Below are 27883 nucleotides of genomic sequence, written 5' to 3'. Positions count from 1 at the left end.
ATATCAGCCGGGCTTTGTTAAATTTTACTTGCAAAAACACTTTTTCGGCATCAGCGCCAAAATGCGGTAAAAAGCTCAATTTCCGATGATCATCAATAGTTTACACCATCAAATGTAGATGACATACATATTTCGGTTGTGTAGTTGTGTTATATTAGAATATTATAGATATAAAATTTCTATTTTCAAAAGTCAAAAAATCGTGAGAATAAGGACGAATATCGTGGAATCGATTATGAAAACGTGAGATGTTACGATAAATCGTAAGATCTGGCATCACTGTACAGATATACTCGTATTCTAGTTGACACATGTCAGTTGATCTATTTGACACTTAATGACAAAGCTACACTCCCGATGAAAGAGGAAAACATTGAAGAACAAATCCATAACAAATTTTGTTTTAAGTTGGGTGATTAACATTTCTTTACCCTTCCTAGTATTCATATAATAAAACAAGAGGATTTAAATACCATTTGAAAGGTATTTGTTGGTTGAATAAAATGGGAGACAATAATGATGGAGAAAAACAACCCCTTCTTGATAATGGAAGTACTACTATCACCACCTACAATGAGGATTCATCGGGTAAGTTGGAACATTTATATGCAAACTGATAATATTTCATGAGTAATACTGAATGTTCCTAATTGAATTATACAAATTTTAATACTGTCTTTGTTCTCATAAGCGTAGGAAGTAAATATAATTTGTTTATTATATAAATTGATAATTTAGTTTTGATTAACTCGCTAGATATGAACATGGTATAAAAGAAATCAAAATCAACACTAATTATTCGTTTTCTAAATTACACTGGATGGTTTTCTATACATAATTTCAATGACAAGGTCATCAAATAGAATTAATAAATGAAACATATGTACATTTAATTTTATAAATTTGTCCAAATTAAAAAATTTTTTTAATATAAACATATTTTTTTAAATAGAAAAAGCCTTCAACATCTAAAGTATTCATTTTGAGAAACTGATTAGCAAACTAGTTTCAATCAATAAATTTTCTCTTTTAGTTACAATAAATTTGAATATTGTTGATTAAACCAAACAAATCATGTACGTTAGGATAGACTAGATTCTCGTAAATGTATAAAGTTTAATAAAATACTTCATACAACTATAGATATAACTTGTTTGCTATATACATAAATGTTTGTGTCATTCATTAAACTTTATTATCTTATTAATTCAACATTTGATATTAAATAAAGAAGAATTGTGTTGTTTCGATAGGAAAACAAAATAATTTCATTATAAACAAAATATTGCATTATAATTTTGTTAAATTTTCGTTACAGATTGATAAATTTCGTAGTAATTATGTCGAGATTAAATTGTTTTTACTTTATAATGAGGACACAAGTTTTGATAAATTATGTTTCTCAATGTAGTTATTATTAGCCTTAAATTATTAACACACTTGTTCCTGGTATAAAAATAAATTAATAGTTAATAGATGTATGTAGTTACATCCCTAGAAACTTCACGCTTAGGCAAAAGATGATAGTCATTAGATAGATTTTAATAAAAATCATTTATATTTGAAATTAACTTTTTATTTGGCCTTTGAATTGTAATATTTGTATTTTTGTTCAATAATAAATATATTTTTTGTGTGTTTTTATAAAAAAGTCTATAATCATGTATTGATATCTCATAATTCATTGATGATTCAACATACTATTAGTAATCAAAGTGTCATCATAATTTATATATGTTTCTGACTGTTCCTGAAGTTATCTATGGATTTCTACCACTAACTTTTGTGAAAAAATGTCAATAGAGGAGACATATAATGATATTATAACAGGCTACATAATTTTATGATTCTGAACCCAAAGACCCAAAAAAGAAAAAGAATTTTTTTTTACTATTATGAAGTTCACCTTCAAGAGCACTACAATCATTCCGACACTTCTCTAACTTCTCGATGCTGTGCTTGATGAAGGATTTGACTTTTGCCTCAAAATAGGCTTTAGTTTCAACAATTCCTTCTTCATTTGAGCTGAATTTCTTACCGGCAAGCATTTTTTTGAGATCGGCGAATAGCCAGCAGTCACTGTGGCTCAGATCTGGACTATACCGTGGATGAGGAAGCAATTTGTTCAATTTAACCATCGTTACCATTGACTCGTGCATCGGTGCATTGTTTTGGTCAAATAGTGGTTTTTCAACAACTCGCTATTCATTCAGTGATTCGAACTATCAAAATAAAAGATATGATAAACATTTACAAAGCCAATTTAGCAGGGAAAGGAAGAAAAAAATAGATACGGGCCGGTTCTTCATCACTTATTGTTTTAATTTTAAAATTATTAATATCATTTACTAAACTATGAGATGATTAACGGTTCACACGTCCACATGCACTGGCAAAGGACGAAATTCGAACGTGTCGATCGATACAGTGTACACATTATGAGATGGGTAGTTTCATATTAGGCTTTTGCAGATTCACCATTCACTACTATCCGTTTTTCGATATCCATGATACTGAAACTGTAGTAGTAAATATAGATATAATTTACTTTCAGATATATACCAAACTGTACAAACTACAGTTTCACCTATTGGACCTGACGAACTACCACCTCCCTTTTATCAGCCATCTGAAGGTGGTGGTGGTGTCCCGATGGTTACATGTCGAGTTTGCCAAGCTATGATAGATATTTCCGGTAAAAGAGATCAACACGTCGTTAAATGTTCCCAATGTAATGAAGCGACAGTAAGTTGAATAAAAAATTGTTGAAAAGTTTGGTGAGTTAGCTTGTTTCTTTCTTTAAGCCTATAAGAAATGCGCCTCCTGGTAAAAAATACGTCCGTTGTCCTTGCAATTGTCTACTTATATGCAAAAGTTCATCTCAAAGGATCGCTTGTCCAAGACCGAATTGTAAAAGGATTATTAATTTAGCTCCAAGTCCTGTTACGCCACCGGTTCCTACCATGCCAGGCATGTGTAGGGTTACTTGTGGCCATTGTCACGATACTTTTTTGGTAAGTAAAAATCTTTTTATTAATTATTATTGTTATGAACAAATTCGCGAAATGGGACCGTATGCCGGCCCTGTCCAACTAAAATGGAATTTCAAAATTTGCTGAAGGTCGATTCGTTTGATGTGTAAACAATTTTTCTATAGCAGGCGGTTTATTTATATTGATTCTTTCGAATAATTTCTAAGAAAATCTATTTGCTTCTTTTCTTTTCGTTCTAAATCTAGAGAATTCTTTCGTGTTAGGTATATAAGGACATTATGTAGCGCAGTTAATTAGTAGAAGACAAGAGTGTATCTCTCTTTTAACAAAAAGATCTAGAATCTCCCATAGAACTCAAGGAAGAAACTGCGACGCGAATAAGGACGAGGACATGCCGAAAAGACTGGCGGTGGAATGTCCATCCGTGGATTTACCTGGTGTTGGATGCTTAGAGGGACACCCACGTGTGTTTGTGTGTGTTAGTTAGTTTAAAATACCTGACATTGTAAGGGAAAAATCTATTTCAACCGTGTCTTAGGTCATCTGGCGATTTCCTTTCCAGTCTTCTTATGTTTAGGGGTCATAAAAAGGGATGAACGTCTTTTTCAAGGGGTGTTTCATACTTTGGTACAGGATAGCTTCTTGAGTTCAGTACGTAGTGTTTGAATTGCTACATACCATGATGCATCAGTTATTTTTGAAATATTTTGAATTGATTTGGTTGGATTTACACCAACACTCACAATTATACGCCCTTGTTGTAGCTGGATATTAACGAATCGCTAGTATGACAATCTAATATGCAAATGTACTTATGGTAGTTTCAGTACTTCATGGTTGATCTGTTTTATACAGTACATGGTTCAAGAACACTTTCTAGAGGTGCTCCACCTTTCAATGGATGTTGTTTAATTAATTCTTGTTCAGAACTCTCTTTATTCTTGGTATGATTCGAACATTCAAAATCAAACAGATCCTCCTCTGTCGGTGATTCAATATTAGAGTACGACCGGTGTACGTGCCAGAAAACAAAACAGTCCGACTTTTTTTCAACCACATTTAGCAATGCTTCCCTTTTTGCAGTCGCAATAAATTGTGTTTAGTATGAGTAAAATTTGAAGGGGTTTTAATATATTATTGACCACCTCCAACCCCAGTTTGTAGGATAGCAACTGAAGTTGGAGGAAAACTTCACCAATTGAACTTGTTTTTTTTAATTCGTTTTGATCTAGTTCGACCGGACTATTAGAAATAACTGATATTAGACATTACATTATTTTTTTACTAATTATTTTCTATAACTTAGTTCAACACTTTGAACAATGCCTTGGCTCGCTGTCCCCATTGTCGGAAGATATCTTCGGTTGGACCGGATTATGCAAGAGGAAGATCTAATATATTCCTCGGTCTCTTCGTTATATTATTGATCATATCCATAGGAGTAACGGTGGGTACTGCTTATATGGCGATAACCCATAGCGGTATCTATGTGGCATATGTCTGTTTATTCTTTACAACATTAATTTTACTTATACGCGCCGTTTATTATCTTTCTATGAAAGTTAGTATCATAGAAGGACCTATGTGAATTATTTGTTAAGTAACATACTTATTTATTTATCTGCCTTACAGAAAAAATCACATTGAATCGATTTGTTCACTCGGTATCTGTACTAGATTTTTATGTTTCTAAATATTTTTGATTTTAGGTCTCTTCTGTTTCAAAAATTATTAAAAACACCAATTTTGGAAACAGAAGAGACCTTAGAAACATAAACATATCAAAAAATATGAGAAATTAAAGAAATTTACTAAAGTTTTTAGAATATTTTTTTTTGTTGGTTTCTCTTAATTTCCTCCATCTTCCAAATGCTTTTTAATGTTGGTGAGGGGTGGTTAAGTTGAAATTTTTGGAACAGTTGGTGATATATTAATAACGAACAAACTATTACATTATTTGGTCCTTTAAACAGGACATGATCCTGCAATCTATGGACCAGGTATCGACAAAAGTAATTGATAATGAATGAGGACTTTCCGGAATTATAAAATCTCAATTTCTTTTCTTGTAAGGCAGATAAAAACTTCACAGTTTCATTTATTTATATATATATAAATATCTGGATTCCGTTTAGTGTGTTGGTAGTAATTTAAAGCCAAAGTGTAATATATGTATTATATAAAAGGATCCAGATATTCTTATTAAATTGAGGTGTATTATATAGTTTTTAGTACATAAGCTTACAAAAGCAGAATTTTTTTATCTTTCACCGTATATTTTACCAAAAATTATAACTTATATATATATATATATATATATATATATATATATATATATATATATATATATACCGCAACTTTAAATTACTTGTAACCTTTCACCGATGATTATATGAAACATTCCTTGAATATGTCTTAAAAATTGAAGGTGATTTATAAGAAAAAATGGCGTTTTGTAAAAAAACCGTGATGTTACATAATATATAATAGGATAGAAAAATTGTAAGACGCAATCCAAGTTATAGTTGCTAAATTTCGATGAACGCGCGCTGTTTATACAATTATAGAATCCAAAATATTGCTGGTTCGAAATAAACTTACCTTCTCAATTTTATTTTAGTGCTAAAATTCTTGTTTACCTCCAAAACTAGTGAAATTTCAATTTTAACTAGAAAAGTAATAAAATTTTCCTCTGGTTTATTTTAGGTTATGTACCTTATGGTTCTACCTTCGAGATAAATGTAATTTTATTTGTTTTCCTTTATCATATTTAATAATTTCTCAAGTATTCATTTAATTGTGCAAAAAATTCTCATAAAATACTTGGTTCTCAATCTGTACGTGATACAGGGTCTCCAAATTAATACGTTCGATGGAAAGTCTGGATACCAGATCAATTTTGGTCAATAGGATGATTATTTATAACAAAAATGCTTTAGATGTGACAAAGAATCTAAAAGAAGTTGATATTTCCATAATTCCCCATTTTAATTTGCAAAAATTATATTTTATATAATTTTATACCAAATTCTAACATTTTTCAATCAATAGTTTGTTGTTTTTTCAAAAACGTGTTAAATGGTTCACTCTGTATATTTTAAAATTTCCAAGCTTAACATCTTCTTTTCCCCCATCCCATTTAATATTTTCTCAAATATTCATTTATTTTTCCAACAAAAATACTTGATTCTTAATCAGTATGTAAAACAGGGTATCCGAAGTAATACGTTCGATGGAAAATCTGGATACCGGATCAATTTTTGTCAATGGGATGATTATTTATAACAAATATGGTTTAGATGTGACAAATAATCTAAAAAAACTTGATATTTTCCATAATTTCACATTTTAATTGCCAAAATTATATTTTTTCACAACTTTCTCTCAAATTCTAACACTTTTCAATCAATAGTTGATTGTTGTTTTCCCAAAAACGTGTCAATTTTGTTCACTCTGTATATTAGGAAGTTTCCAAGCTTAATATCTTTATACTTACAATTAAAAAAAATCAAATTATTGTAGCAATTAAGGTAAATTTAAACAAATACTCTGTATATGACTTGAGAACTTACAATAAGTTTTACCCTTGCTGTAAGTTGTCAATTTGACATATTCCCGTACACTTGAATAAATTGATTTAGGATAAGCTCGATTATATACTATAATATTTATGTGAATATTTTTGTTGGTAATCGTTTGATGTGCATATTTTTGAAAAATTTCATATTTATTTGGCATATTTTGTATTGGTCACACCGACAACAGAACAAGAAACTGAAATCAACAGAAATTTAATTAAACTGTGACTTGTTACATCAGAACCCAATCCCAATGTGGGATCAGGTCTCCACATTTTACTCCCAACCTGACGAATGAAAAATTACTTGCATTGTACATTGAATTTCCCCATTTTCCTGGTGTCGTAGTTCTTTGCTTTGAAGACATTTTGGAGTCATCTATATGAAAACCATTGGATCGGATTGATTAGATGTATCGAAATAAAAATTTTGTTAATCTTCAAAAAATGTCTGATTTGGTTTTTGTTCATTTAAAAAGTGAACATTATCTTGCACCTCCTCGTTAATCACATGTTGTGGTCCTTTGGTATTTTGGATATAAATCTTCAAAAATTTTGTAATTCCAGCAATTTACAAGGTACAAATATCCTTTAATAGTGTAATCCAATGTGGTGTTTGGTCTCCTTTAAAATTTGCTAATGTGACAAATGAACTACTGGGTCCTACATTATCTGTTTAATCTGACCATTTTTATTTTCCACTATCTCATTTTTTTCCATTTGTTATATCCAATGGTTTACTTAATATCCCCTGTAAGTTTTTCTTTAAAATCTGCAGTTTTTTTCTCACTGTTATAAATCATAAGTTATGGAGTGATGAAATTTTCATTTTGGTACAATTATTAATAATTTTTTCTTTCAAATATTTACTATTTCATTGTTAAATATACTTTTCTCAGTTTTGTTCAATCCACTGTTATTTCTTTTGGGTTTTCTTATAAGTTTTTTTTAAACACCTTCACCAATCTTGTCATATAAGCCCACTACCCCATTTTTAGTTCCTCTTCAGTTTTTATGTTTCGCGATAAAGTGAAAAAAGGTCTTTAAAGGGTTTTACCATTTATTTAATCTTCCTATTGTTCACGTTCAGTCACAAAAAATCAGTTTATCAGTTCTGTTTTGAACACCTTCTCCAAACTTGTCATATAAGCCCACTACCCCATTTTTAGTTCCTCTTCAGTTTTTATGTTTCGCAATAAAGTTAAAAAAGGTCTTTAAAGGGTTTTACCATCTATTTAATCTTCCTATTGTTCACGTTCAGTCACAAAAAATCAGTTTATCTATTATAAACTGAATCTAACTGATCTGAAGAATCACATTAAAGTAGCGGAAAAGGTTGTATGTGAAGAATCTAATAGAAAACAAGATATAATTATTTGTTTTTTTTTTATTAATATGTTGTTGATGTGATTATTACTTGAAAGTAGTTCAAACATTTATTTAGTTATATTGAATGGCTATCTGGAAATTTAGTGCTTTTGAACCAGCGCGAAACAGAAAAAGTGCTATAAGGACATTTTGGTATATATATTATTAAAAAAATAATGACTAATGTGATAAAACTGTAATATACACAGTGTTTTAGAAGTTTAAAGTACATACTTTCTTTATCTGAATATTATTAATAAATTGATGATGTTAATAATTTTTCTAGTCCACATCTTTAATATCCTCATCGGTTGGCCAGTTGTTTATATATAAATTTTTCTCATAATTTAACTAAAGGTATTAAAATGAGAGACTGACAGACAGATATTGTATTATTAAAGTTATAAACTCATTCATTTACGAGCTATAGTAATTTAACTGTAGCAGGACTTGGGTATTTGAACACTTCATCATAAAACGATGGCAAAAGGATATTTTTCGGTCTACAAGGAGAAATTAGTTAACGTACTGAGATTCATGTTGAAATTCAACTTAATTTGCTTCACGTTCACTGCAGGATTGTCTCACCTATATTATTATTTCGTAAAACCTTATCAAAGTCCTACTAAAATTGCTGTCACTTGGTTTTTGAATCCTGCATCCTTTTGATTCATAATCTTCATTGAGCTTAATGTAAAAGGATATTTTTTGTGTCTACAAGGATCACATAGTCAACATTTTGAGATTCCTGTTGAAATTCGACTTGATTCGATTCACATTCACTATACGATTGTCTCACCAACAGCAATATTTTGTAAAACCTCCATGAAGTCCCATAAAAATTGGGGTAATTCTTAAATCACCTGATTACACCCACTTGAAGTCGTTGTAGTATACCTAGAAGGAGCCAGCCAGGATTTGTGCCATGGAACTAAACAGAAATCTTTAATATCGTGAAAGTTTAGAATTTTGTTCTTTTCTTTTTCTTTTGTTTCGATACTTGATAGGAACTCGTAGAAGATTGTCAATTCTGCAACCTAGATCGACGAAGAGGGCAGAAAAGAATGGAAAGTACTACATTTTGTATGAATATACAAAATTTCATGTACACTAAAGTCACTGAATATTTGAAAATGAATGTAAATATGATTTTCATTATTAAAAAGTGATCAAATGTTTAATTTATTCAAATCTTGTGAAACGTTAACTTCTGAGATGCATTAATGTGATAAAAATTGAATTTTTTAAGTTTAATATATTTTTTTTTTTGAAAATTTTAAAAACTATATTCATCCAGACAGCTATTCAAACTTATAAAAAGTAAAAGTAAGTTTTTTTACAGGTAATTCTCATGAAATTGTATTATTTATATTACTAGAAGTGAAAAGTATCGTACTCCCCAGAATAAATAAGTTTTGACGATTTAAATGTGAGGGAATGATGATTATATTTATTTTTTATGAAATCGTATTATTTATTTTCTTAATTATATTTAAAATTCGACTAGGTTATGTTATGTTATCACAAATTATGAGTAAAACTAATATTGCAGTTTGAACTGAAAGAATACTCTTCTTCAAACGACAAAATAAATCATAACCTAAAAAAATCTTCCAATATAACCCTCTAAAAACATCCTTTACTACACCATCAAAATATTATAAAAACCTTTTTTATTTTTCACTATGATGGAATGATTGAATAAAATGTGATTTTTAAATCATTTTACAACAATTACTCCAACAAACTTGAAGCCAATTCGCCATTCCGAACAAGTAACTGTACTACCAACTGTCAAAAACTAATGCCAGTATTACCAAAGTCTTCAAAAATATACCTACCTATCGACTGTTGGTAATGCTGTGAAGGAATGATTATTTTACATTGGACAAATGTCGAGTTAACATTAGACAAGTATTCATTAACATATGATACTAAATCCAGAGAAATTTTGAAAGTCCAGCAATTCTCCAACTTTGTCAAACCGTTAATAAAATAATCTGTCTACTACAACTTCTTCATTTGTCTGAAATCTCAACACCACGTGACCTTATTTACCAAAAAAACCCAGTCCATTGCATGGACTGTATTTTTGTTTCTGTGGTATAATAGTGTACTCTACTTTCCCCTATTGCTACATAACAATGGAATAATACACTTAGATCACGTTTGAATGTTCGATACGGTCGAGCTTTTGCTGGGAATTAAGCAATCACGGCACCAACCTTACTGTTTCTTATGTAGTTTATCAATTTGAAAAGTATGGACAAAAGAATTAGAACTGCTTATTATGGACTATTTCTGTTTATACATAGTCTATCTAGGAAAGAGCTAAAGAGTATGTGTTTCCATAGTTATATAAGGTGCCTTTTTCACCACGCAAATATATTCCATTTATCGAGTACTGGTAAAACAAGTTATACCAAGATTGGTAGCTTGGGTTATGGGAATACAATAGACAATGTTCTGATCTAGATATTCCTCACAAATGCCCGTACAATCCCAACATTTTTAGCCTTGATGTTCTTTCGAAAAAAGTTAGGTTAGGTTTGATCTAAAAACTGCTGGGAGAGGAGTTTCAAGATTTCATGAGAATTACCTTTACATTTTTGAGCTAAAATCGTATCAATTTGATTATTTTTATAATATAAACATGGTGTATGATGATATATACGAGGTGTGATCGAAAATACAGTGAATTATATTGATTTAAAAAAAATTCGTAATGATTATGTATCCTGTATTAGGATTTTATTGAAATTTTCTCATAACATGTGTCCAATGATACTTACAACCCACTTCAAATTTTATTAAAATCACTTTTTGTGGAAAACCTTTCCACTACGTTATAAATAAATTTTTATATCAAGTAAAATAAAATTGAAATTAATCTCCTCAAAGTACTGTCTTTAGCTAACTAACATTTGTCTCAATTATGAATCCATGACGGAAAACATTTCTGGAAAGTTTCTTACAGATGGGATTTCATGGCATGTCAGAAAAGAAGTTTTTACTTTCGAGAAACCATCAATCACTTGGTGATAAATCTGGTGAGTTTTGCGGATGAAACAAAAAGACTTCTAGTGACCAAAAAATCTCAAATTAAAAGCAGAAAGTGTTTCAATGAAGAAGAAGAAAGTTGTTGGTTCCCTTGGTACAACCCTTTACAATAAAAAAAGTAATGACAATAGATATGATGGGCAGGCCTTTCTACAGCAAGATAATTCATCGGTTATTTTTATACTAGGATCATACCTATAGGAAGATTTAAATATTTAGCGAGCTTGTTTTGACATTTTTTTGTAAATTGCTGGACAGGTACTGCAAATATGATGTAACTTAGTGATTTACCAAAACGGGTTTAAACTGAATGTATGAGAATTTTTTATCACACCTCGTAATTAGAATTGGTATTTATCAAAAATATTTTTCTTGTGATGAAATCATTCATCCTGTTTATATTGTCAACTATTTCTATTGGCCATTTTTTTGTATCTTAATTGAAATATTATTTTTGAGTTTTGGCGTTTCGGAAACAAATTTTAATATTTTTCCTGCAACTAAAACTTACTTCATGTATAGTAAAAAAAATTTTTAAAGGCAATAATGTCAAGTACTTGGCGTTTGCCATAGATAAAAAAATTTAAAATACTGGCGATTTGTGTTATTGCATCATATGTTGATTATTATTATAAATAATTATTAATAATATACTTTCCTATCCAAAAATCCTCAAACGAATCCTACAACAGACCTGAAAATTCCTGGGACGACCATATATGATAATTTATACACCAACTATGATCTCGGATAGGCTATATGGGGTTGACACTACCGATGGAAATTTTTCAATGTACTGTTTTTGCTATTACTATAAACATATATTTACAATTTCAAAATTTTTCTCCTTTTTTTCGTCTAATATCACATGTTAGCTTAAAAAAATGTTCACAATATCATTGATTAGGTTTAATGGACGTTTTAGTTGTTGGAATAATATTTTGATCAATGAATTTAATGTTTTTATGATAGACTGTATTGAAGGGTGATAATAAAAATTTTATATTTAACGTAACATTTTTTTTTGAACCCAATACGTACCTAGTTGGTATAAAAGTTGACCAATCGATCAGTAAGTCACTGTTCTGACTGATCACCATAACTGGTGTTTATAAAGTGCCCCAAACCACTGCCTTGCGGTATTGTTGCATGTATATAGGGATTCAATAGTTCTGAAAAGCGTTTGAAAGGAAGTTTACTGAATTTGCAGTGTACTCCTTCATGTCACACCTCATCAAATGCCTTTGATACATCAAGGAAACATATTTTCGTCCTTCTAATGATTTTTATATTACAGTTCTAAACCCATGAATCTGGTCATTAGTTTAGTGGCTCTCTTGGAGTGAAACTGATGATTTGGAATTAAATTTTTATTTTCAATCCTTGGTTTTGTATTTTTATGTAATAATTTTTTGAAACTAGATTTCCATAAATCACTTTCTACCCTAGAGGTTCTTTATTCAAATTTTGACCATATTCTGCCCAATAAAATTTAATGCTGAAAGAACAATACATCCTTTTATAAAACTTCGTATTGTGTGTGAGTATTTTCCAGGGAAATCATCCAAATGGTGAAACTAGCATCAATGATTCTGAACGACCAACACTTCCTAGAGATGGTTACACCAGAAAACTGGTTTTCAAATTTCCAATTGATTGTAGAATTTCGTTACAATTAAAGAAAAACAACGAATTGACCCATAAAGGAAGCTGTAGGGATGAATGATACCTCAGCCTTAATCAAATGTCGCGAACAATGTCTGTAAAATTCCAAAATCTTCCTTCCGGTGAATCTGAGCAAACAGGGATGATCATGGTTTCCGCTGATTTCGAGGCTCTGGTCGGTGCTTTTGACAAGACCTGGCGCTCAAACGCCGCGACGAAAAGAAAGTCCAAGTCTGCTGAGATGGTACAGTTTGATGGCGCTGGTGCCTAAGGTTGCATCGACCTCCAATCGTCCACCCAAGACTTCCTTCAACTTGTAGGTCCAAGTAAAGCCTGTTAACAGTTTGCTCCAAAAGGTGTTAGCTACGCAGGGACGACTGAATCTGCAGCTGACCGTAAGTCGAATGAGACAACCAGATATCGGCTTCATGAAAGAACAGCTGCGGGATTTCATCATGTGGTCTCCATTCGAACCAAACCACTGTAGTATCTTCCACGGCTGGTTAGGAATCATATCGTAATTCATCAAAAGGTTAAAGTCTTTGGAAATTCACTATTCACTGAGTCTTTTACTTGTGTGATACATTGGTTCACTCCTAGACAGAGGCCACGATTGCTTCCACAATCATATTCTCCAGATCTGGCATTTGTAGACCACTTGACATTAAAAAATGCCCAAGAAAAGTCCAGATCTGGCTCTTGTAGACCACTTGTTTTAAGACATTGAAAAATGCCAAAGAAAAGTTGGAACAGAAGCTTATTTAGAAGCCAGTGAAAAATGGATTCATAAAAATCTCACAAAGATTGGAAGAACTATGGACTGATTGTATCACTTTTGAAGGTAACTTTTTTTATGGATAAAACTTGTTTTTTTTTTGATGATTTACTAATTGATGCTATAAACTATGCAATAATTAAAAGATATCGTGTAAATTTTTTTGACAAAGTAAGACATTGAGCCACATTTAAAATCTCAAAAGATGCATCTCAATCTCGAAATATCAATGTTGATGGTCGATATCACTCCGGAAATTTGATTTGATTGAATTGAAACAAATATTTATTCCAGATATTTTTATTTCAAAATGACCTTAATAAAACAAAAGTCCATACTAATAATTATCAGGTTATATATAACAAATTATCAAAATAAGATAACATTTCTAAAAGAGGGTAAAAGGCCACACTTGAAATACATTTATCCCAAACAGATCACGATAATTAAAAAAAAAAATTTATGCGAAAAAACATCAAAATTTTCAAAATCAAAAATCTATTACCCGGATGCCTTTTCCCCATATACTTCCACATATTCAAATTTTCGTAAACTAAAACTTTATTCACACAAATATTAAATCAATATAAAGCTTAGAGTACAAAAAAAGTAATTTCTATTACATTTTTAGAGCGATATAAAATATATAAGAAATCTTTAATTTTATTAATTTCGCTAAGTTTCTGTCAAATTCAATCTAGCACCAACCACTACAATATGCAGAACAAACTAATGGGTTGATATCAGCGAAAATTAGTGCATTTAGAAATTTTTGTTTCATTTAACGATATAAAAAATTGAATTTTGAAACAACTCTTGAACCGAACATATTTAATGGATCTAAAGTAACAGAAAGTTATGTTATGACAAAGGAACAGACTACAAGATTATAAAAAAGTATTTAAATGATAGTGTTTTAAATAAATATGAACTATTAAGGAACGTCGGTGCTGAAAAAGGATCTGAAATTAGAATAAATTTGTACTCAACCACATTGTTTTTGAATAATTAATAACGTTAAAAGTCAGTTAATATTTATATTGGAAAGGGCCCAAAATTAGTACAAAAAATCATTAATGTAAACCACGAACTCTTCATTAGTATATAATTTCCTAAGTTTTTTAAAAAAAAAAAAGAAAAATATAATAGAAATGGAAGTATCCTACGAGTCATTAATATTTTTAAACAGCCTAAATGCTAAAATGAATCTTAAGTCTGTAATGAATTTAAAACAATTATCAAGTAGTTCAAATGTATCTTCAGGTTTAAATGGATTGTAATGTCATAAATCAGAATAATGTATAATGATTAGTACATTTGAACTAATGCAAAAAGATACAAGACTTAAGATATTCCTTCGGCATATATAATTTCAGGCTTTTTAAAAAAATCACACTTCACCATAGTTTTTTTTGGCAATAAACAGAATATCCCAAAAAGTATGTTCGATTTGGGTATAATTTTACAGGATTTTCTTAAATCAAACTACAGATTTTTTGAGACCTTCTGTGAAAAGTAAATATAGTGTCAATAATAAGTATATATATTTAATTCTTTCACAATTTAAGAAAAAAAAAATAAAATGGACCAAAATCATCACAAAATATGGTAGGGTTTAATTGGTGCCATTAATTTTTGTTTCCTCCTAATTTTTCTTTCTTTCACAACTATCCCTAATTTCAATCACGATAACTGTTAGAGCCAACATCAAAACGCATCTTATTTAGCCATTCTTTTGATATAAATATGTTTTAGTTATAACGTGACAAAAATTATAGATCATAATACTGACACCAGGACTAAAGTTCTCCATTTAGCTAGTTTTTGTTGGAAACACAAATAATGCGGGAGGGCTGTGCCCGCAACCTTAACAAAATTTAGCCGAGAGATAATTTTGTAGAATAAAACATGGTAATACTTGTAATTCTAACAAAAACATTCTCTAATATTACAAACTCACTCCATCACAGATTGTTGTATTTTGTTTATAACTAAAACACTTTTATTGTGTACTTTTTTTCAATCTAGTGTCAGGTGTGCCTTGTCAGATCTTCTATTTCACTGAAAAATAAATAAAAACTTAGAGAAATTGAAACATGAAATGGAAATGATTAAAAGTACTTTCACCCCCATCCAATTCTTAAAATTAATTTTTCAACCAAAGAAAAATTTTACTTTAACCCACAGCAGCGATACTCAAAGAGTTTAGTTTGAAACATAATTTTATGACTACTAACATTTGGATTGTTTTCTTTGGTTCTCCTGAAAATTATTTAGAATAAAATTCTTTTTGAGCATTTACTATGGGAAATATAACAGGAATTACAGGGTAAAATTCCGGTTGTTTAAATCTTGATGAGATATTTCCGATGCCGTAAGTGGATAGGGGTAAATGATTGCCGATTTCTTCAATTTGGAATGTACATAAAACGATTAATAATTCAGACAATTCTAGTTTATGGTGGATAGTTGTTACTAATAGTCATCCACCAAAATCAATGATTAGGAACTATTTTAGATTTTTTGTTTTAAAGTATTTAGAAACTTGGAATAATTGCAAAGATTCAATGTAACATAGATCTATAATGATCACCATTAAGATGAATTTTTGAATCCGTATGTATTTGAAAAGAATCATTTCCAACAAATTACAACTCAAAGTATTAAATTTAACAATAATGAAAAAATTAACTAGATTTTAAGAACTGGATAATTCAATATAAGAAATAAAATTTGAAAAACATACCACAGATTCTGAGAATAATTATGATGAGCCGTTAATATTATATCTGTGTGAATGGTGTCACAGGTTGAGGACTCAAAATAAAACTGTCCAAGAGTTTATTAAAATGCAAACGTTTCGACTTTTTCTTTGATCTTTATCAAGGCTAAAAATATATGGTACATTATAACACAAACGTTGGCATTTTAAAAAACTCTTGGAACAGTTTTATTTTGAGTCCTCAACAACATTCGAAATTACATACTAGAAGGACAATAATAACAATGACATTATATTTGTCATTATTTCCGCAAGATAAAACAGTTGAAAAATTTTAATTAAATGAGAAATATCAACAGCCCAACATTAGTACCCAAGGACAATACTCAACATGCATTCAATATTAAAAATGAAACATTTTTATATTAAAAAGAAACAAATCTGTCCATTTTTAATAATATTGCTTTGTAAAAGCAGGTCTATCCTTTTGTATTAAAAAAAAAATAATATTTCAAAAACGCTTTAAAATTACCCAATTAGAGAAGTTACTTTCAGTCCTAATTAACAAAATTAATATTTTGGTAGATGGCAGCCCTATTTCGTTTGATAATAAATGAACTAAAGGTAAAGTGGAATATAAAAAAGAATTAAAACATGAAAATGAGGAAGAAATAATAAATACTTGGAGAAGCATAAGGATATACCAATAGAAACACAGACTCCTGAAAGATACAATGAAATGGAAGTAAAAAGAACATAAAAATATAAAGAGAAAATATAATGAATAGAATAACGATGCAACACATCATTATCATCATCATGTAGCTCCCAGTGCAGCAAAAGTAACATGTTGATGTTTCAACGATGTGGTCACTACTCAAGTGTCATTAAGTAGGTTTTGTCCAATTTTGTTGACAAGGATTCTCCAATTTCTTCTGGTTTTGGCTATTTCTGTAGCTTCTTTCCATCTTAACACATCACTCAATAAGTCATGTGACTAAGAAAAACACATTTTTTTAATAAAAAATCGATTTCATTCATCAATGTAATGTCCTTCAAGAGCAATACAATCATACCAACGTTTATCGAAGTTCTTGAAGCCGTGCTTGTAGAAGGATTTGTCTTGTGCCTCGAAATAGGATTTAGTTTCAGCAATTGCTACTTCATTTGAGCTGAATTTCTTACCAGCGAACATTTTTTGAAGTCAGTAGGGGCTAGATCTGGACGATAATGTGGATGAGGAAGCAATTTGTTAGATTTAATCATCACTGCCATCGACTTGTGAATCGGTGCATTGTCTTGGTGAAACAGTGGTTTTTTCTCCGACATATGCGGCCCTTTTCCCTTGATTTATGCATTTAAATGATCCAAAAATTCTAAGTAGTATTCGCTATTGATTGTTTCTCCCTTTTGGAGATAGTCAATGAACAATATTCCTTTCACATCCCAAAATACTGAAGCCATAACCTTCCCAGATGACTATTGTGTTTTTGGACGTTCCTAGAAGGTTAAGTTGGTCACACGACTTATAAAGTTATAGCTATATCTGTTATAGTTCTTTCTTGATGGCTCTTCTCCATGCTCATATAGGTCTGCCTGTTGTATGATAATTAAACTCTTTTTTGGTTATATTTAAAGTTTGGTTTCCGTAATTTATGACCTTTCTATCTCAATTTTCTCTTTATAATCGTTTTGTCTACTTTCTCTTCTTTCATTATGTTTCAAAGGTGTTCACTACTTATTCTATTTAGCCAAAAACTCGCAGGCATCTGTTGATTAAACATTTGAATTTCCCAGAACATCTTTCTATTCTAGAGAGACCTTTTTATACAATGATTTAAAAGCTTTTTGTGCCAGGCCTATACTTCTTATATTATTTTCAGTACCTACTTGTATAGTTATTTTGCTTAATGACGACAGATACTTGCAGAAAAAGCTGACTTAATATCAGAGAGGCTCTTTGACCAGTAGTATGGAATTATAGATAACAAGCTATTTAATAGAATCTCTGAGTTTAAAGGGGATTAGACCTCTTGTTCCTACAGGTATTCTCCAAAGCATTCTGAAATGAAATGGTTGTGGAAGTTTCCTCCATCCTCTTACAGAATCAACAGTTTCTGCTTTCTGAAACGACCTCTGCTCTCTAAGTAAGCCATTGGAGATGTGTAGCTTATTTTTGCTTTGATTCAAATTCTCTCTGGATTTGGCAGGATTAAATTGCTGATAGACTTTTTTGGAGTAATCCAGTCCATCAGAACCTCATATAGAATCATTTTCCTTTACCCAGAAATGATCTGAGCACTCCAAGTCAGATTTGAGTCAATAACAGGGGAGTTCAGTAAATTAAGCAAGGACTGAAAGTAACAGAAACCAAACTAATGTAAAACAATTCAATTAACTGTTATTTTCGAGTGACTGTGATAAATGTTCAATTTCTCTTATACTTTTGTTTTTCAAAAAGTTTAGTTTGAGTTTGAAAAATTCCACTCTCTCTACCACCACTTTGGATTTAATATTATGCAACTTTTTGCTTTATTTGATTAAGTATGAAGGCATTTTCTAATAAGATGACACATATTTACATAATAACATAGTAAATATGTTGTTTTACATCAAGTTTGGGATAAAAAAAAACCCACATTAATCTAGAAATTATTAATAATATACCTGCCATGGCAGGTTCGGGTACATTCCCGATACTGTCACTACTTTTAGCCTGAGCCTGTGAACACTCCGGAGGCAAATCGATAGCCTGCATAACGATCTTTTTGACAGAATCTGTATCATTATGAATATTCTCCTGTGGTTGTGGTTTTTCAATTTGATCTGATCGATTACCTTGTTGTTGTTGTGAGATTTGTTGTGATGATTGTACGTTCTCATTACTTGGCCCGGCTGCGCGGCGTTGTTGATTATTCTGTTGAGATTGTTGTCGGTAATTAGGGCGGTAACCACCTCGGTAACCCATTCCTCTAAATCCACCACGACCCCTGTAACTATAAAATATATTAGGAAATTTTTACTGTCACTACACATTAAGACAAGAATTGCCGCTTTGGATGAAAATATATAAACTCACCTTCCTCTTCTTGCAGCTGCTACTCCGAATGTTTCAGAATTTAATTTGCGCTCAACTCGCCAATCGGTCCTTTGCGATTTGCCTTTGGCTCTTTCGACAGCTTCGCAAGATATTTTGTCAAAGAAAGACTTACTCTTGTCATAATAAACTTCATGTTCTTCATCTTGTTCGGCTTCTCCAGCGCCTGTTTCATTTCCAGAATCGTCTTTTTTGTCCACATCTCCGTTAACGTCGCTGCTTTTCGCACTAACGCTTCCGGCTTCATCTATTTTTACCTGTTTAGAGCAAAATTAATTACCAATATTAACCAAAGATCATTAATTACAAATTACCTTTCCTAGTTGACTTCTTAATTCTTCAAATTCCGTATTTGCTTGTTCAAAATCATAATCATTCTCAAATTTCAAGGTATTCCTAGGTCTTGTAGCATTACCAGATGGATTATTTCTGTATCCAGTACCCCTGGTTCTACCTCTCATTCTCATTGGACCTCTATTATTCACCCAATTGCCTCTGTGATTCTGATTTTGTTGGTATCCCTGATTCGAATAAGATTGTTGATGTTGGTAATTATGCTGGGCATTGTACTGTTGAGGTCTTCCTCCAGACGGCCGAGATTGTTGCTGAAATATATATCCCTGTAAAATATTTCAAGAATCATACTAATTATTTTTAACCTACCTGGTGGTCACCTCTATCACCCCTAGTATCTCTATTTTCATTTGATCTCCTTTGGTTTTTCTGATTTGGAGGTTGGATTGGTTTCACGACTTTCTTCTCATTATGACTGGATCCACCAGCTTGAACACCCTGATCGATGGTCGGTGATTTTCTAGAGCTCAAACTAGCCGGTGTTGTACTTCTTGATCCACCAATTAGATCTAGAACAGAAGCTGAACACTGAGCCTTATAGAAAAGATCTATGTCGGATTAAAGCAAAAAGCAATGCTAACCTAACCTAACTACATTATTAGTATGAAATTCATGCAACATTATGATATTATTACAAAGAGATGGTAGTTGTATAATTTGGGTTGTTTAAAAGGTATAAAATATTTAGTTTTAAACCACGACGAGTGTAAAGTAAACAAAACCGAAGTTAATAAGGAAATTTATTTCTCTACAACAAGAAATTGATATTTTGGATCAGCTAAATAATGGTAAAAAATCAAGAGTAATAGCAAAGGATCGAAAGCTAAATGAGTTAACACATGAGTAAATACGAACTATTTGATGATGAATGAAAGTCAAATTAGGAGTGTTGTAATGTATAGATCGTTGCAGACCTTAAGGGGGTATTCTGGAATAGAAATTTGAAAAAATCTATTTTTTTGGCATATTTTCAAAGTTTAGACTCTTAAGAATATGTCTTTGTCTATCCGATCAATTCCTTTGAAATTTAGATTTAATGGAAATATTTTTTATATATAGCTCTATCACGCCTGCCTTGCATTTAAAAAAAAATTCAATTGGAAGTATTTTTTAAAAAATCGAAAAACAAAAAAAGGAGACAAAAAATGATATTTCATGTTGACGCCATTTTGTAATTTTTTTTTGGCTAAGGTCAATGCGATGGCGACATCTTTACAAATTTTTTTGTTTCAGATCACTAGGGCTGGAATCATGTCAACCAGGGTGGCCTGGTTTCATAAAAGATTGCAATCAAAATAATATTCCTATAAATGGTTGTTTTATAAAAACAAAAGCCCAAAACATTTTCAATCATCTAAACTCTATATGATGGAAAATTAAAAATTCCTTTAGATTCTGAAGGAATTGGAACAGTTTCTTCCAACAAGCAATTAAACATGGATAATATATCCGCAATGAATTATATGGGGTCCTAAAAACTCCTACAACACGGAACCAATCTACCATGTTATATAAGGGATTACTGTAAATTCTAAAATATAGTTTATGTTTGTGATTAAAGAATGTATCCTACTTGCAGGTGAGTTAGTTGGATGTAGGATAACTAAATTAGTAAATTGTTAATTATTTTAAGATGATCTTCAAAGTATACTTTTTATATTACTACTCAACAGAGGAATCAACCAAATATATCAGAGTGATACTATAATTTATAAATCAACCAAAATATGTGCATACGTAGATGATATCACAATAACAGCCAGAAATAAAGATTGATAGAACTTTTAAAATACGTAGAAAGAAAATTTAAAGAGCTTGGTCTAGTTATTAATGAATTTAAAATATTTTGGAGAAAATATAAACAACCAAGGCAAACCGAGCACTGACCTAAATGAAAGAGTAAAAACTTGTAAAAGAGCCTATTTTGTGAACCTGAAACTCCTTAAAAGAAACTACTAACAAAAAGAAAATCTACACGAATCTAATAGAATCATAACTTATGATGGTGAATGTTGGGTGATTACAAAAAAAAACGAATATTTGAGAGAAAAATTATCAGAAACATATATGGAGGAATTACAACGAATGAAACAGACTGAAGAACCTGAAATAATAAGAGACATTGATGAAATACTAGGTAATGAAAACATCCAATTTATTAAAGCCCAGATGTTGAGATGATTCCACTATGTTAAATAAATACAAGACAAACAGATGCCTAAAAGAATCATGAATGCCAAAATATACAGTAGTAGAAAAAAAGGCATACCCTGTCTCAGATGAACTGATCAAGTTCATTTACAATGAATGTGAGAGGATGGGGAATGTTGGTGAAGAACACACCAATTTGGAAGCAAATTTTCAAAGAGGCAAAGACTCACATGGAGCTGTAGTGCCAAAAGGTAAATTGTTATTTCCTTAATGAAGGCAATTAATAAAAAACATCTTTTGTTTTTTTAATAAGGTATAAGTAAAGGATAATGTCTACATGGTACAACTAACTATACTTTTATTCAAATAATGGAAAGTTATGAGAATTATTAAATGAACTCATTCAATATTTTATATCTAACCAAACCTTGGAGCTGATTCTATTCTAGAAGCTAAACTAAGCAAAGCAAGCAAAAAGCAAATAAAAATGAATTGATTAAAACATTTTACCATGGCTGTTTGTTTGGATTGGTTCAATACCGGTAGGAGAATGAGCGGGAGGTTTCACTGTATTGGATTGAGAACTTGAACCCAATATTAACTCACTTGGCTTCGAGTTGCTCAAACTTCTCGAAGAACTCTGCATACCCAGTGAAGTTCCAATTGCTCCAGTACCTATTGTTCCTATTGCACCCATACCACCATAAGCTCCACCAAACTGTCCCATTTGAGGTCCCATGGGACCCAAAACTGGATGACTTTGAAATGTCTGGCCACCCAATGTAGGAGGAACAGAGAGTTGCATGATAGCTGGATCATTAAGAGGCTGTGGGTGACTGACATTGTTTATTACACGAATGTCTTTTATATCTGTACCACGGAAAAGGATGTAGTCATACACTTGGTTTTGTGCTGGTACAGGGTATTGAGTTTCTCTGTCTTCTGTACCAAAAGAACGAACTAGAAACAAAAAATAGTTGCAAGTATTCAACTATTTAATTATAATAAAAGAAACTTTTTGTTATACCAATAGAAATTATATTTTTTTTAACTATTAAAATACATATAGGTTCATACTTTTTGTTATAATTAAAAAAATCTATATTTAAAATGTTAATTTTGATAATTAAAATAAATATCTTGAAAAATCCTGAAATAACTTTTATTTTCCCCAAATTCACTGGGTAAATAATTAATAAATAATTTTATAAATCTACTAGAATATGTAGACTTCACAATACATTTATATAAAAAAAAATATAGAAGAACATTATACTGTTTCATTAACTTACTAAAAACGGATCGTTTTTATTAAAAACTTTTTATTATGCCAGTTCAAAACATTAGCAATTTTGATTTTTATAAAATGAAATTTAAATTATTAACTAATTTAAAATGTTCAAAGGTATTCAAATTTTGTATTTTTCAAAAAACCGATTAATCAAAAAGTTCATTTTTCTGATTATACAAAAAATTGCTGGACAATTAAAAAACAGATATCAGACGTAAAGAAAAAACAACGCAAACAAAAAATTTAACTGACAATACAAATACAGAGATAATTATAGCATATTTTGAATAAATTTGTAGATTAAAATTTAGTTTTCTCAATAGTGCATCATATTCATAAAACGAAATTAGCATAAATGCATATAGCTAAATTTATATTCATTAAACCTATATCTCTTTATTAAATTTTTTTTATAAAAAGTTTTATGAAGCTCCTACTTATATTAAACAATTAATGATATTTTTTAAATTATCTCAACGTATGAATTATTCATAAATAGATAACTAAAAATGTATACGTAATTTCTATCAAACTTACCGGACGCCAAAGCTATTGTACATTCTTGAGGATCAACTGTAAATAAACGTCCTTCATAACGAATATCTGCCTTCGATATTAGGCTAATTTTGGAGCCCAGCTCGGGCATTCCAGTCGTCATCTTGTATAAAATATTTTATCCAAGGATGGCGATGATTAAACTGGCTTTCTATTAGAAGCAAATTTTAATGAATGACATTTACTATCCTTCGACAACGGCAACTGAAAGATGGCGGCTAAGTTAAACAGCTGACAAAACTTATAAGTCATTTTTTTACGAATGAACCTATCAAAGGTTGTTTTTAGTAAACTATCCCAAGCGCGGTTAGTGATATGATCATTATGACTAGTGACTTTTTTACTTCTATTAGTTATAAATATTTGTTTTAATCAGAATTTTGTATCAAAAGCAGAAAATTACTCCATATAATGTTATGATTAAACCCGAAAAATAGTATGATTGTTGCTTGTTAAATTACCAGATTGTCAATCAAATGGAATGTCAGATAATTCAAGGTTAGATAATTGTCAGGATTCAAAACAGTTTCCAAAAATATTGTTTAATTAAGTAATAATGTCCTTACACGTTGACAACTCATATTTACAAGCATTTTCGAATTTTTTAAGTATAATTACAATTTCAATATGCTTTATATTAAAAATCCCTCAAATTTTAACAGTATTGAAAGTAAAGAGTGCCAAAGGCATCAGTATCATGGGTTTGTTAATGGAGCTTACAAGGTAAATCGATAATTATAAATTAATTATAAACTTTATAACATTATTTATTTTTGTTTCAGTTATACTATTATGATGTCCTATAATTTTAGGAGTGGATATGCATTATTGAACTATTTGGAATATCCTATAATCCTATTCCAAGAAATAATACTTATCATATGTGTATTACATTATAAACAAATAATTAATTTAACCAGTATTATAGGCTCTATAATTTATTTGTTGATAGCAGCTGCATTGTTACTAGGAATTGTACCTTTAGGACTTTTATCCTTTCTAGTTGTAAGGGATTTTAATTATTTTGTATAGAATTTTCAGTGTGATTTTAATTATTTTTAGCCTCTCTGTACTCCAATTGGAGCTTCTTCAAAAGTTGTACAACTCTATGAGATCTTAAAAATGAAAAATTCCGAATCAGTGAGTGTTGTTACATGGTTCATTTCAGCTTTTACCAATTTTAGTGAGTACCTAGTAGTTTTATTTAATATAAGTAATATTGTTTATTATTCTTTTCAGCTAGGGTGTTTACAATTTGCATTGAATCCATGGATCTTACATTACTTTTAAATTTTACCATTAATACATTTTTGAGTAGCTCTGTGATGTTAGCTGCCTATTGGTACAAACATCATAAACAGGAATAAAAAAAAATAAATATAGGTAATGTGCCATATACTAGTTACCCATATTTTTTACAAAATTTTATTTTCAAGTAAATTTTCAGTACAAATCTTTTAAATTTCTTCAATTTCTTAGACCTTTCATGTATGTTTATGTTTCTAAATCAAGACAATTTAGAACCAAGACATATTGTATATAATTTTATTACTCTTTATACTATTTACTAATCATAAAAACCAGCAAAAAGACAAGAAGTGTACTTATAAAAATACTAGACTCTCTGATTTTCAGTGATTTGTTTTTGTAGAAGATATAAATATTGTCAGTTCTAAGACACAGCTATTATTGTGATTTTACTGTTTATATGATTTTAATTTTAAAATAAACATTTATTATGTTTCCCTATCTGCTCATTTGGCTTTGAGTTGTTAAAATTCTCAAAGAACTCTGCATATCCAACGAGGTTCCAATTAATATAGTAAATTTTGAAAAACTAACCTAACCTTTGGCATAATTTTAATATTTATAAGATTGTCACTTCGGAACTAATATTTATTATACAGGGCTTAACTGTATGATATTGAAAATTTCTCTCAATATTAGCTCGCTGGGTTTTAAGTTCCTGAAACATTTTCACTTTAAAACAAATTTTCATTATACAGGGTTCAACTGTATGGTATTGGAAACAACTCAATATTAGCTCAGTGGGCTTTAAGTTTCTTAAACTCTTAAAAAATTGCATATTTAATCAGGGCCAGATTTAGCATTTTGGCGCTCCTACGCCCAATAATTTTTTCCACCCCTTAGTCTGGTTAAAGTTACTTTTCTAAAAACCTTATATCAGTTTTATATTATAGTTGTTCGTACACCACTCCAGGGTGCAGTTATATCATTTTTTGAGGAATTTTCTTTGTTCTCGGCTTAAAAAAATGATGTTTAAAACACTCTTAGCAACTTAATGTATTAAATAGTGAACTTAAGTACGTGGGACTGAAAGAAAGTATCCACCCAGCAAATTATTCTTTCAACAAAGCATAGCTAAAGAAAAGGAAAGGTTCGTTGGTTCTTTTTGGCTGTATCTTTATTATTATCTGTCGTCGGCCATTTAGCTTGTGAACCGGTTCAACCAAGTTACAGGCAAACTGCACAAAACCTAGCTTTAAATTTAAGGCCCATAGACATGAACTCTATTTTTTTAAAATAATATTCTACTCTTAGCTGTGCGTCTCCTGGGAGTTTGCGCCTTTATGCCTGGGCCTATTGGAAAAATCAATATTAGCTCACTGTACTTTGAGTCATATTCAAGGACATTCCAATTGCTCTAGTACCTATTGCATCCATATAAATATCGGCAAGTTATAATTCCACTGTTTTTACTTTAAACATAATTTTTATTATATCAAACATAGGTTGTTTATATATACTTTCTCATATGAGCTAAGAAATGAGTGAGGTTGATTATTTAAAGATGAAAGAACCGTAAATGTCATGCACTAGCAACTTGTCTCTGAACTGGTTGGGGGTAAACGATGCAAATAACTTCTGGCAACTGTAGTCTATTGATTTGAATTAATAATTTCTGTATTTATGCCTTTAATTCAACGATATTTTTTGTTATAGTTTTGATGTTTGTAAAGAAATGTTGTATTTGTACTTTTTACCATTTTTTAAATGTTGATTAAATACTTATAGTTTTAAATATGAAAAAAGTGAAAATTTCCAGTAGATATTTTTCGAGAAGGGAAAATAAAACGTCCATTTTAGATCTCTTTATTTATTGATATGTACATAAATGATTAAATTCTGATGAAACCAATATAGTAATTAACTGTGAATGCCGACATCTGCTCTTTAAACTAACATGTAGTTAAGAAGATATAAAATTTAATGAATGTATGGGAAGGTTTAATAAATATGTTTATAAATAAAACCATAAAAAATGTTTTTTTCTCTTTTTACCTACTTCTAGATTCTTATATTTTGTATCTATCCAATATCAAGTCTCCAGCTTACATCAAAAAGACAACAGAAGTTTCAGAACATATTTTAAATGTTTTCTATTGAAATTTGTAAAATCACTTGCCCGAAAATGATTCTCACTTAAGCGATAATTTGATGTTTGGCATCGAATTTTATAAAATTCTTCCCAATCAAGAACACACACCACGAAAACGTTTGGGAAAATTAAACAGATGATTATTTATCTGACAATTGACAGTAATGACAATATGACTAGCGCCACGATTGGAAAGTGGCAGAACTAAATTTGTGTTAGATCATAGAGTAGTACTCTATGTTGTAAGAGTCAAATCAAATGAGAGATTCGTCGAACTCTTAACAATTTTTTAATACATTAACTCAAAAACCGATAATATGAAGAAGCTTCGAGAATCCCAAGGTAGAAGCTCGAATTTCTTGATTCATAAATATCAATATTAGGACTTTCCGGACATTATAACCCGTGATCAGGTAGATCACCTATCAGCTGATTGATGATCCAAACACAGAACGAAATTTAGAGATAATAGTTTCCGAACGTCGCGTTCAAATATCAAATTTAAAACATGATGTACGAGAACTTTTGATTTTTATTATTTTTTTGTACGTTAATTCTTCCATGATAATAATTTCATTGTATTGTAGTAGATTCTCGATGTTTAATCAAATATTATTGATCAATCAATCAATCAATATTAATGAGCTATTTTCATACTAAAATCTAAATGATACAAAAACCGTGAGCCTCAAGAATCTATTTATGATGCTGTTAATAAGAATTAATGATATACAGCCATTTAAGTGGAATAAATTTTCAATGTTCCCAAAACCATAGACAAATGAAGCAACCCGTCAGCTGATTATATTTACCTACAGTGTTGCCAGAGCTAGTACAATTGTATAATTTTAGTGTATTTTATACGCTAGTACATT

General features: G+C 30.4%; 3 protein-coding genes across 10 annotated transcripts in view; 2 read left to right on the top strand and 1 right to left on the bottom strand.

Moving 5' to 3' along the window:
* Window positions 1–320: 320 nt before the first annotated feature.
* LOC130448863 (type I phosphatidylinositol 4,5-bisphosphate 4-phosphatase-B) lies at window positions 321–12004 on the top strand. The gene is made up of 4 exons (XM_056786413.1): window positions 321–588; window positions 2555–2745; window positions 2805–3014; window positions 4300–12004. Exons 1-4 carry the CDS (start codon window positions 504–506, stop codon window positions 4579–4581), a joined length of 768 nt encoding a protein of 255 aa, XP_056642391.1. The 5' UTR covers window positions 321–503; the 3' UTR covers window positions 4582–12004.
* Window positions 12005–13722: 1718 nt separating this feature from the next.
* Window positions 13723–27883, bottom strand: part of LOC130448624 (protein LSM14 homolog B-A) — a 44033-nt gene continuing 29872 nt past the window's right edge. For 2 of the 8 annotated variants that reach the window (XM_056786060.1, XM_056786061.1), the window contains exons 2-8: window positions 23591–23812; window positions 22369–22722; window positions 19921–20132; window positions 19572–19862; window positions 19240–19514; window positions 18828–19156; window positions 13723–15499 (exon numbers count right to left, since the gene is read on the bottom strand). In XM_056786060.1, the coding sequence (XP_056642038.1) occupies window positions 15492–15499; window positions 18828–19156; window positions 19240–19514; window positions 19572–19862; window positions 19921–20132; window positions 22369–22722; window positions 23591–23711 (1590 nt within the window). In that variant the 5' untranslated portion in view covers window positions 23712–23812 and the 3' untranslated portion in view covers window positions 13723–15491. Of the gene's footprint in view, window positions 15500–17566; window positions 19157–19239; window positions 19515–19571; window positions 19863–19920; window positions 20133–22272; window positions 22723–23590; window positions 23813–27883 lie in introns of those variants that run through there. The other 6 variants (XM_056786058.1, XM_056786063.1, XM_056786064.1 and 3 more) reach the window with 6 other exon arrangements.
* Window positions 23808–27137, top strand: LOC130448626 (solute carrier family 66 member 3). Its single transcript, XM_056786066.1, has 4 exons — window positions 23808–24331; window positions 24391–24613; window positions 24671–24791; window positions 24848–27137. The coding sequence occupies exons 1-4, from the start codon at window positions 24165–24167 to the stop codon at window positions 24973–24975; spliced, it is 639 nt and encodes a 212-aa protein (XP_056642044.1). The 5' UTR covers window positions 23808–24164; the 3' UTR covers window positions 24976–27137.

This window comes from Diorhabda sublineata, chromosome 9 (assembly GCF_026230105.1).
Source record: "Diorhabda sublineata isolate icDioSubl1.1 chromosome 9, icDioSubl1.1, whole genome shotgun sequence".
Lineage (NCBI taxonomy): Eukaryota > Metazoa > Arthropoda > Insecta > Coleoptera > Chrysomelidae > Diorhabda > Diorhabda sublineata.
Note: the sequence above shows the minus strand (reverse complement) of the source record. Positions and strands in the feature narration are given on the sequence as shown.

What these genes read in the sequence shown, in the direction of transcription:
- LOC130448626 (XM_056786066.1), top strand. Translation starts at nt 24,165, where the DNA reads ATGTCCTTACACGTTGACAACTCATATTTACAAGCATTTTCGAATTTT. An exon ending in TTGTTAATGGAGCTTACAAG is followed by an intron (nt 24,332 to 24,390) that starts GTAAATCGATAA and finishes TTTTTGTTTCAG; the next exon opens with TTATACTATTATGATGTCCT. An exon ending in TTCAGCTTTTACCAATTTTA is followed by an intron (nt 24,792 to 24,847) that starts GTGAGTACCTAG and finishes TATTCTTTTCAG; the next exon opens with CTAGGGTGTTTACAATTTGC.
- LOC130448863 (XM_056786413.1), top strand. Translation starts at nt 504, where the DNA reads ATGGGAGACAATAATGATGGAGAAAAACAACCCCTTCTTGATAATGGA. An exon ending in CCCAATGTAATGAAGCGACA is followed by an intron (nt 2,746 to 2,804) that starts GTAAGTTGAATA and finishes TCTTTCTTTAAG; the next exon opens with CCTATAAGAAATGCGCCTCC. An exon ending in ATTGTCACGATACTTTTTTG is followed by an intron (nt 3,015 to 4,299) that starts GTAAGTAAAAAT and finishes TCTATAACTTAG; the next exon opens with TTCAACACTTTGAACAATGC.